The 10,404-nt window shown below is 56.4% G+C and overlaps 1 protein-coding gene across 1 annotated transcript; it reads left to right on the top strand.

The window, feature by feature from the left end:
* Positions 1-235: 235 nt before the first annotated feature.
* LOC103583204 (adenylate cyclase type 7-like) lies at positions 236-10,353 on the top strand. The gene is made up of 15 exons (XM_008564588.1): positions 236-304; positions 638-868; positions 1,244-1,278; positions 1,859-1,942; positions 2,097-2,169; positions 3,111-3,208; positions 4,080-4,164; positions 4,439-4,564; positions 5,419-5,517; positions 5,905-6,098; positions 7,411-7,504; positions 7,796-7,951; positions 8,658-8,804; positions 9,439-9,543; positions 9,802-10,353. The coding sequence occupies exons 1-15, from the start codon at positions 236-238 to the stop codon at positions 10,180-10,182; spliced, it is 1,977 nt and encodes a 658-aa protein (XP_008562810.1). The 3' UTR covers positions 10,183-10,353.
* Positions 10,354-10,404: the final 51 nt, after the last annotated feature.

Here is a 10,404-nt window from a genome sequence, read left to right as displayed (position 1 = left end):
TCACTGGTGTGGGGCTGGGCCATGGCAGGCATGTGGCAGGTAATGGGCCCGTGTGTGATTTGGGGGCCCTGAAAGTGGAACTCAGTAGAATGCTGCCCTGGGAGGTGGGGCTGGCCCCTTGGCTGGACGTTTCTCTGTTCTGAGCTGCAGGCCGGCACCCCTCTTCTTCTAGCTGCTCCCCACAGGAAGGGACGGTTCGAACATGTGCCGGCCACATGTGGCTGGGTGAGGCAGGATGCCTGTGGCTTTCCTGGGCGCCACCTCCCCAGGGTGCCTCCATGGAGAGCGGCTGATGGAAGTTCAGGTCCCTGAAACTGTCTGGTTCCAAACAACCTCAAGGGCCAAGTGGGGTCTTAGACTTAGGACCATAACCTGCATCTTTCCCTGGGGAGGCAAAGAAGGGTCTGGGGCTGTGCACAGTGGTATATGACCACCAGCCTTTTCCTAACCCAGGGCAGGGACAGGGCACTGAGCCTGGGCCTCCCCTACATCCCAGCCTTGGCTGGTCCCCGATGGCAGCCTGCATGCCAAGGGGACCACAAGTTGAGAAACTTTTTTGTCCTTCTCCCAGAGCTCTGGGCAGTGTTGTGTTTTGGGGAGTGCAGGATGGGAGTGCAGCCTCTTCCTGGGCTGAGAGGGGAGGGGTGGGACGGCCCATGTCCACCTCTGCCCACAGAGCCAGCAGCCGCCCCCACCTAGCCAACACCTCCCCAAGCCCAAGGGGGACGCGGCCCTGAAGATGCGGGCATCGGTGCGCATGACCCGCTACCTCGAGTCCTGGGGCGCCGCGCGGCCCTTTGCGCACCTCAACCACCGTGAGAGTGTGAGCAGTGGCGAGACACCTGTCCCCAATGGCCGGAGGCCCAAGGTAGTCCCTTCCTGCCCAGAGAGCTGAGCTAGGATCAGGGGCCTGAGGATGGGCGGGAGGGCCATGTTGAAGGCATCCTTCCCCTGGAGCCTCTCTTTTTCCATCTGGAAGATGGTTACAGTCTCTGCCCTGCTCCCCTGGGGCTCTTGGTGAAGGGAGGGTAATTGGAGAATACCCCAGGGTGGCTGGGAATGTCCCTGTCCTCCTTGGTCCACAGCCCACATTCAGCTTTAGTTCAGGATGCCTGCAGCTTGGACAGTCCCCAGAACCCTGCCCGTGTATCTGAGCGAGCCGCAGCTAGAAAACCCAGTGCAGCAATGGACTCAGGCCCCGCGTCCTGGGACTAACTGTCTCCTCTCCTCCCTCCCCTTTCAGGCCATTCCCCTGCGGCGCCACCGGACCCCGGACAGGTATGTGAACTGCCCCTCCCCTCTGTCACGCTGTACCCCGTCCTCCTCGTGTCCCAGTCACCTCCTCCAGGCAGGCTGCCCTGAACAGCCTTTATCCAGGGGAACAGCTCCGTGAGGCCCAGCCCAGGACCTCTGTGGAGTTTGCTGCAGCTCGGGCCAGAGTGTTTCTAGGAAACAGACTTCCTGGTCCCTGGCTCTTCTGGATGGCTGTGACTAAGCTCCTGTCGTACACCCACCCTGTGGTGGGGTCAGTGGGGTGGTGGGAAGGAAGGAGGTGTTGGTGGGTGCTCTGGCCTCTATGCTGACCCTGTGGGTATAGCAGGAGAAGCCTCAGACGCGAGGGGTCGGGGTCTCCCTCTGCCTTTCACTGGGCTGCTGGCCAGCTGGGGGATGCTGGGCCTTCACTTGCCCTCTCTGGGCCCCAGGGGTATCCACCATCCCTTCACCATCCCGTGTGAGACTCTGGACCCCTGTTAGGCACCTGGTAATGCCACTGGTTCGTTGTCTGATCTACACTCCTGCCTCTGGGCCAGTGGATGTGGGGTCTCTTGGGTGATGCAGCTGGGGTGTCTGATTCCAGGAGTGCATCCCCCAAGGGGCGGTCGGAGGATGACTCGTATGATGACGAGATGCTGTCAGCCATCGAGGGGCTCAGCTCCACGAGGTGAGGCCCCTAACCTCTGCCCTGCCCCCCTCAGATGGGGATCCCCATGTGGGCAGGCCCATCTTGTGCCCTCAGGCCTGGTGGCCAAGCTCCAGCTGTGGGCCCGGGTAGCCCCTTCCCCCTCCTCCCGCTGCCTCCCACCTCCGCCCCACAGGCCCTGCTGCTCCAAGTCCGACGACTTCTACACCTTCGGGTCCATCTTCCTGGAGAAGGGTTTTGAGCGAGAGGTGAGGCCCCCTGAGCAGCCTCCACCGCAGAGGAGCAGGGTCTCCCAGGCCTGGGGTGGGGCAGGGGCACGGCCATGGGAGCCAGCACTCCCATGAGACAGACGTGCGCAGGGAGTGTCCACAGCTGGCTGTTGGGGGTGGATGGGGGCTTGGCACAGTCCTGACTTGTCCCTGCTGCCTCAGCCCTCGACCTGAGGTGCCCCATGCGGGTTTGGAAGACTTTTGCTTTGTCAAATGCCGGAACCTCGGCTGATACGAGCCATTGAACGCATGGTAGCCTCACAATGACAAGAAAACCCAAAACTGGGTATCACATTGGAGGGTCCCGCCTGGCTGCTACATGATTTTTTGCCTTTTTTTTTTTTTTTTTTTTTTTTGTTAATGACTGTTTTTTTATTGAGTGCCTCTGGGTCTGGCAGTGTCCCGGGCACGTGTGTTACGTGATTTATCGTCACACAGGCGGTAGGAGCACCTCACCTGCAGGAGGAGCCTTCATGGGGCTGTGACCACATGATGGTGCCTGTGTGGCAGGGGCAGTACAGGGGTCCCCCCGTCTGCCAGCTCAGGGGCTCAGGCCCAGTCTTACTCCTTGGTTTGGGGGGAGGACAGACCCATCACCAGTCCTGGTCTCAGCAGTCCTGGGAGCTCAGACTTAGTTCCCGTCCATAGACTTGGGACCATGGGCTTTTCAGGGACCTCGGAAATAAAGTCAGACACCTGGGCGGGTAGAGGGGAGAGGAAGGTATTGCCTCTAAATACAAAAAAGAAACTGCAAAATGGAAATGAATGAAAGTTACTGAATGTAACATCACCCAGAACTCCAGGAGGGGTGTGAGGTTTTTATTTTCAGGATGATTAACTTGAGCTGGGCAGGGCCTGTGAAGGGGTCGGAGCAGGTGGCCCTGCACATGGCCACTCCTTATGGTCGTTGTTGCTCTCAGTACCGCCTGGCGCCCGTCCCGCGAGCCCGCTACGACTTTGCCTGTGCCAGCCTCATCTTCATCTGCATCCTGCTCGTGCACGTCCTCCTGATGCCCAGGTCAGTCAGGTGGGAGGATGGTCAAGCCCCCTGGAGTCCAGGCCGGGTGGGGCGGTGACTTTGGTAGCACCCACCAGAAAACTGCAAGGAGCTGCCTGATCAGACTGGCGGGGGCTGGCTGTTAGAGTTCAGAAGCTTTAGACCGTTGGAGTCCCAGCATCTGTACTGGGGTTGTGGCCCCTACTGCCGGAGTCACCAGCACTTCTGTCTCAGGCCTCCCTGTGCCCTAATGTCTCTCACCTGTTATCTCTGTGACCCTGTAGGCATGCTAGTTTGTGACCCTTGCCTTTGGCGTTTGGATTTCTAGAAGTGGCGATTCCAAAAACTCTTGGCACTACCTCTTTCCCTTATCCATGGGGAAACTGAGGCTCAGGGCATTAATGATTTATCCAGGGTGGCATAGCCTGGATCAGGAGTCACTGAGATTCATACTTCTGGCTCTGGGGCCCTGTTGGTGTGGGGGACAGGGATGAGGAGGGGTGAGGTCAGCTACTGGGGGGTTTCTAGAAGGTCATTTAGGCCAAAGGATTGACCAAAATTGTGGTTTTGGATATATTTAATAAAGACAAAATTGGGAACACTTTTATATAACTTTTGTGTGCTAGACGTGAGTATAAAGGCTGCAAAGATATTGCTCATTTCTTATACACTTGGAAGGGGACATGATGTTGACCTTGATCTTCGTGTTTTGGCCAGGCCTCCTGTGTTATTAGTGGGCCAGTTGGACCACAGTTGGCAAAAATCCCCTTTGCTGTGTGCAGAATAACAGTCGGGGGTGAGGGGGAGGTGACTGTGAGCCACAGAACTGGGATGGTGGGAGGGGTCTAAGGCAGATGATCCCCCAGAACTTGGGTTTTTACCTCCTCTCCAGGACGGCGGCTCTGGGTGTGTCCTTTGGGCTGGTGGCCTGTGTGCTGGGGCTGGTGCTCGGCCTGTGCTTTGCCACTGAGTTCCTGGTGAGTGGGGGCCTTGAGCGGCTGTGCTGTGAGCCCACAGCCCCTCCCTCCCTCCCTGTCTTAAGACTCCCCTCAGGACCCTCCTGGGGAGCTTTGCAGGTCTGAGCCCCTTGCTCTGGTTAGGGAGATGGTTGCCTGCCCCTCCTGCCTTCAGGACAATTTGCTAGTGTGCTAGAGGCTTCTCCTGAGGGTTCCACCTGCCCAGGCCTGCTCTCAGCTGGTCCTCCTGTCCTGGCTGCTGGCTGTTGGTAACTCAACCCCTGTTGCTCCACAGAGGTGCTGCTCCACCTGGGGGATGCTGCGGACCATCTCCGAGAGGGTGGAGATGCAGCCCCTGCTGAGACTGTCCCTGGCGGTCCTGACCATTGGCAGCCTGCTCACTGTGGCTGTTGTCAACCTGGTTGGTTCTGGGGCAAGGAAGGTGGGCCCTGGCAGGACCCCTCCTGCCCAGGCATGCTTCCTGGGTGCAGGGAGCTGTCTTTGACCCTGGGAACCTCCAGATTCCAGAATCCTACAATCTCATTGCCTTAAAAGCTGCATCTGGTATAACCCTTTCTGGAGCTGGGTGGGTGGCCCTGTGAGGGTCCCTGTTGCAGGCTGAGAGGTCCTCACCCTTCGGTTTTCAAATGAGAACTTTGGGTGCCCAGAGAGCTTATGTGGCCACCTCACAAGGACGAGATGTTTTGAGCCACCACGATGCCCTGATATCTCATTCCTTCTTCCCAGCCCCCTGAGGAGGTCCTGCTACACCCTCTGCGAGACTCTTTTCTTCGCTAGTGGGGAGCCCTACTTCTCTGGCCCGTGCTGGTGTGCTTGCTGTTGCAGAGAGCAGCTGCAGGAGCACCTGTCCCCTGCCTGCCTTCCAGCTCCCACGTCTACAGCCAGGGCCTCTCCCCTGACCTCCATGCCCTGGACACTCTAGAGCTGCGGGTTTTGGAGTGTCCTGTGACCACCAGGAGACGGGGGCTCACTGAAAACGCTGATCTCACTAAGATCTCCACCCTGAGTCAACCTCTGACACTCCTGGGTGGCATCCGTGTGTTTTTATCTTACACCTTCTCTCCCCAGAGTCCCCTCTGTACCATGAATCTGATGGTCACTGTGGAAAGTCAGGGCACAGCTGTTGGGGCCATGCTTAGAGCTGAGCCAGGCCTGATCCTCCTGGTGGTCCCAGGCCTGCCTGCCTTAGCCCCAGCAAGTCCCAGAGTCCCCATACCCTGGACCAACCCTAACAGGGGCCTGTCTCCTTTGTAGCCACTGACGTGTTTCCCAGCCCTTGGACTGCCTGGTGACAACGAGACAAGCCTGGTGGCTGGGAGCAGCACAGAGAGGACCCTGTGTGAGCTCCTTCCGGTGAGTGTGTTCCTCTCAGGCTCTGAGCAGCCCCGGGCCCTGGCCCAGCCCAGTGGGGTGTGGAGGAACTGAGTCCAGCCTCTCCCAGGAGAGATGGAGAAAGGGACCCACACAGGCCAGGCTGGCCTCCATCCTGCATCTGGGCGTACTTAGTCTAAGCTGCGTGGGTGGCAGGGAGTGAGGGGCATAGTTGCCTGCTCTTTGTTGAAAATGGAGGTCAGCAAGGCCAGAGAGTGGTGCTGAAGCCCTGGGGGCTCCACCTGAGCCCCCCAGGTGGAAAGGGCTTCCTGGGAGTCAGTGTGGGTTGGTCACCAGAGCCATGCTCTTGCTCACAGCAGATGGTGGGGTGACCTTTGCTGCCCTCAGTAACGCCCCCCACCTCCTCAGTATTACACCTGCAGCTGCGTCCTGGGCTTTATCGCCTGCTCCGTCTTCCTGCGGATGAGCTTGGAGCTGAAGGTTGTGCTGTTGACCGTGGCGCTGGTGGCGTACCTGGTGCTCTTCAACTTCTCCCCGTGCTGGCAATGGGACTGTTGTGGCCTCGGCCTGGGGAACCTCACCGAGACCAATGGCACTCTCAGGTAGGGCTCAAAGCAGTTCACTGCCAGGATGCGGTCCTGCTGCCTGTCCCCACTGTGGCTGATGGTGCCACCTTTGGCCAACATGTTTTGGTGCCTATTCAAACTGAGGCACCAAAATTATTAATAGAAATAATCTTTAAAAATTATTAATAGAAATCTTTAAAAAATTATTAATAGAAATCTTTAAAAAAATTATTATTTACATTCTAAAATATTGTTGTGGAGCGGTTGGGGGGAGGGAGGAGGGGGAAGGGGATATGGTGGGAGGAAGAGGAAAGGGGGGCATGGTCGAGGCCCGTGGCATCCCCCTCATCCTGGCAGGGAGTCCAGGGGCTTCTGGCAGTGGCTCAGTCGTGGCTTGGCTGGATGTAGCCTTTGGGAGTGTGTGGCTGAGGCCCTCAGCATCCCCCAACCTGTGAGCCCAGGGCACTTCCAGTGGCAGCTGGTGGTCATTGCTGGGCTGGATGCGGATGTCAGGGAGGTGCGGCTGAGGACTTCGGCCCCCCATTGCCCTGGCTTGGGTGCCTAGGGTACGTCTGGAGGTGGCCTGGCAGTTGTGACTGTTTTGGTGCCTATTCAAACTGAAGCACTTTTACACTCACAGTCCCACTGAGGCTGGACACTTTTTGGGGTGGGACTGACAGATGGCAAAGTGTTCACTTTACAGAAGGGACAGTGACTTGCCCAGGTCCCAGGTCTCCAGCACTTGGAGCTGAGGAATGTGACTCTTTGCAGGTTATCTGGGAGAAGTCCTTGGTCCTATGGAGGCCACCAGGCCATTCTGTTCTAGGCCACTCTAGGGTGGAGAGGGGGACTTTTTGAGCTACATCCTGGGTCTCCAGGGCTATGGAGAGTGGTGGTTTCTGGTCTCTTCCTGGACAGGTGGTGATAGCTGGGGCTTGGAAAGGGTGGTGTGTGCATGTAGATGGGGGCAAGGGGCCTGGTTCTCCTCAGACTAAAAGGCTGGAAGCTTGGGGACCCAGAACCAAACCTGCTGCTGTGGGTCTGGCTTGCCCCTTCAGAACCCTTATGCCAATCTCCAAGTCCCTTCCCTGCCTAGCCATCTGCTCAGGCTCCCCATGTGGCCTTTTGCCGTGGCTGATTATGTCACTCAGGGGTGAGCTCACCCCACCTCCCAGTTCTCCTCCCCTCACCCTGTTTTCTTCACAGCCCAAGTTGTCTTGTGTACCATCTACCCCACAGCGCTACGGGCCACACAGCACATGTAGGCAGACTGGGGTGTTGGGCTGTACACTCCTGCCCTGGGGGCTGGCGGGCACTGGGAGTGACTCTAGCCTCCCTTTATACCCAGCAGTGCCCCCAGCTGTTCCTGGAGTGACCTGAGAACCATGATCTATTTCTATCTGGTCCTGTTTTATGTCACCCTCCTCATGCTCTCCAGACAGGTACAGACCTAGAAATTACCCCGCATTCCTTGCTGTACTTGGAGAGGGAACAGGGCTGGGGTGGGGGTGGCCTCAGAAGCTCTGGTCCCAGGTCCGGGGGCTCCAAGTCAGTGTCCTCATCTCCCCCAGGACACAAGGGACAGACTGCACTGACTGGGAGATGCCTGCCAGTCATGGGCACAGGGTGGGCTGCACGGGTGGGGGTCAGCACCGAGGGCTCCCGCTGTGCTCGCCAGCCCTGGGGTGCGCATGTCGCCCTGCCCTGCTCACCCTTGGACAGCACACTTGCAGATTGACTATTACTGCCGCCTGGATTGTTTGTGGAAAAAGAAGTTCAAGAAGGAGCATGAGGAGTTTGAAACTATGGAGAATGTGAACCGCCTCCTTCTGGAGAACGTCCTGCCAGCCCATGTGGCTGCCCACTTCATTGGTGACAAGTTAAATGAGGTGTGGTGGGAAGGGGCTCAGTCACTGGGGTGGGGAGGAGACTGAGGTATAAGTGTGTGGTCCCACGGGTGAAGGGGTGTGGCTGCAAAGTACCTTCCATGTTGGCCTCCTGAGGTCTCGGCCTCATGATATACCCAGCAGACTTGTGTAGTATTAGCTGTAAGAACATGGGCTGGGAATCAGAGACCGGGTTCAAGTGTGGTTGTGAACAAGACACCTCACTCTCCGCGGCCTTGATTTTCACCTCTGTGGAATGGGCTGACTGTACTTACCTGCAGGATTGTTGTGAGGATCCAAGTGTTCAGATGTTTGTAATCTGGACATTCTGTACTCATTAAAACCTATTTCCACCAGTTCTGTGTAGCAGGACTTTTCTAGGTAAGGAAACTGAGGTCCAGTGATTTCTTAGTATAGAACCCAGGTCTCCTGATGGTTACCTCCTGCTACCCCAGGGGTTCTCAACCTCAGCTACACACTCAAAAGAGCAGAACACCAACCTGAGCCTGACCCTCCCCGACCAGCTGGTTCAGAATCGCCCCACGATCTGACAGTCCCCAGACAGATCTCAGCACAGCTGGACTGGGAACGGCTGCTCAGCCCTGCCTGGCCCCTCACAGTGTGAGACACCCCAGTACCATCTGCTTCCCCTGTCCCTGCAGGAGGTTCAGTGGCCATAGGTCCTGTTTCTTCCCTACCCTGAATGCAGGACTGGTACCATCAGTCCTACGACTGTGTCTGTGTCATGTTTGCATCCGTGCCGGATTTCAAAGTGTTCTACACAGAGTGTGATGTCAACAAAGAAGGGCTCGAGTGCCTGCGCCTGCTGAACGAGATCATCGCTGACTTTGACGAGGTACAGCCTCCAACCCAGCCTTGCACATGGCAGCTCTTGGCTTTCCCACCTTGCTGGGAAGGGCAGGGGGGAGACAAGGGTATTCTCAACCACAAGAAAAAATGTGACATGGCTCCCCTGGGGGCAACATGCATTACAAAAAGTATAAAAGGCATAAATTTGTCTTTTTCATTGTTTTATTCAGCAAATATTTGTAACGTGTTCTCTGTGATGGGCAGCTTGCTAAGATTAGATCTAGGTCCTTGTAGAATAATTTGGTTTCCAGCTAAGCTCATGCTGTCAGACTGTTTCAGAGGACATCAGTTTGGGCTTAACTCTTTGCTGGGGACAAATAATCCACATTCCTGTGTAGATAATGCTGAGTTGTGTGTTTGCTCTTTAAAAAGACAATGGAAGGGATGAAAAAGAGAATGTCAGAGAAGGCTGAGATGACAGGAGCAGGAGAGTGCCCAGAGGCCATGTTCCCACTTGCACTTAGTTATGAGCTCTGATGGGAAGGGCCACAAACGAGACATGGCTGCATGACAAGTGGAGGGAGGAATCCTATGCCCTTCCTCAGAATCTGCGGCAGGCCTGGGCTGCAGCTGGGGAGGGGCACGGCCCTGCCTTACTCTGCCTCTTTGTGATTCCACAGCTTCTGCTAAAGCCCAAGTTCAGTGGAGTGGAAAAGATCAAGACCATCGGCAGCACATACATGGCAGCTGCAGGGCTCAGTGTCACCCCAGGGCACGAGAACCAGGTACTCATGCCCCACCTGAGGGGAAATCCAACCGACCCCAAACCTGTCACCATTCTTAAAGGGGATGCCTCCCTATCCTGTCCTGCAAGGGAGGGGCAAAGGCTCTTGTAAGACTCAGCCTGGAGACTTTTTGAGGGGAGGGATAGGTGCCCTCCTGGGAGCAGGGCAGCCCCGTGGAGAAGCCTCTCTGCACAGGAACCACACTGATGCTGGTGTGCCAGTGCCCACCAGGTCAGGGTGCGCTGGGCTGTCCTGCAGGACCTGGAGCGGCAGCACGCCCACATCGGTGTCATGGTGGAGTTCAGTATCGCCCTGATGAGCAAGCTGGACGGCATCAACAGGCACTCCTTCAACTCCTTCCGCCTCCGAGTCGGTGAGGGCCTGGGCAGGATGGCCAGGCCTAGGATCTATGGGGAGGGACGTGCAGACCGTGCCTCCAGACAAGCCACGCTCGGTCTGTGTGGTGAAGCCATCTGCATGAAAAGTTTTAGAAAGCCCTCTCTGATCCCACAAGCCCAGTGGTTGGATAATTATTCTCACCTCCTTCCATACCACTTACATAGTTATTTTGAAAGTTTTAAGCAAGAAAGAATATATCACTACAGAAGATGGAGAACCAAAACCACCATCTATACATAGGTGACCTTAAAACACAGAGAACAAAGCAAAGTTATTAAACTTAACTCGTCAAAGGGTCGGTGCTCAAAGCCTATTTTGTTAAAAGGGATATTAGCAGATAGTAGAAAAGTGTTAACATCAAATCCAGCCTTCTTGAGTATTGGAAAGTCTGAAGAACTGGCCAGGGAACGCCTCTGTTACATTCCAAGTATAATCTCCTGTGCAGAATTTAGGAAGCAGTCC

This window comes from Galeopterus variegatus, unplaced genomic scaffold (assembly GCF_000696425.1).
Source record: "Galeopterus variegatus unplaced genomic scaffold, G_variegatus-3.0.2 Scaffold20582, whole genome shotgun sequence".
NCBI classification, from domain to species: domain Eukaryota; kingdom Metazoa; phylum Chordata; class Mammalia; order Dermoptera; family Cynocephalidae; genus Galeopterus; species Galeopterus variegatus.
Note: the sequence above shows the minus strand (reverse complement) of the source record. Positions and strands in the feature narration are given on the sequence as shown.

Bases quoted from the DNA above. Each gene is read 5' to 3' on its own strand.
- LOC103583204 (XM_008564588.1), top strand. From the start codon at position 236: ATGCCTGTGGCTTTCCTGGGCGCCACCTCCCCAGGGTGCCTCCATGGA. The intron at 1,943-2,096 runs GTGAGGCCCCTA...TCCGCCCCACAG, and splicing joins GAGGGGCTCAGCTCCACGAG to GCCCTGCTGCTCCAAGTCCG. The intron at 2,170-3,110 runs GTGAGGCCCCCT...TGTTGCTCTCAG, and splicing joins AGAAGGGTTTTGAGCGAGAG to TACCGCCTGGCGCCCGTCCC.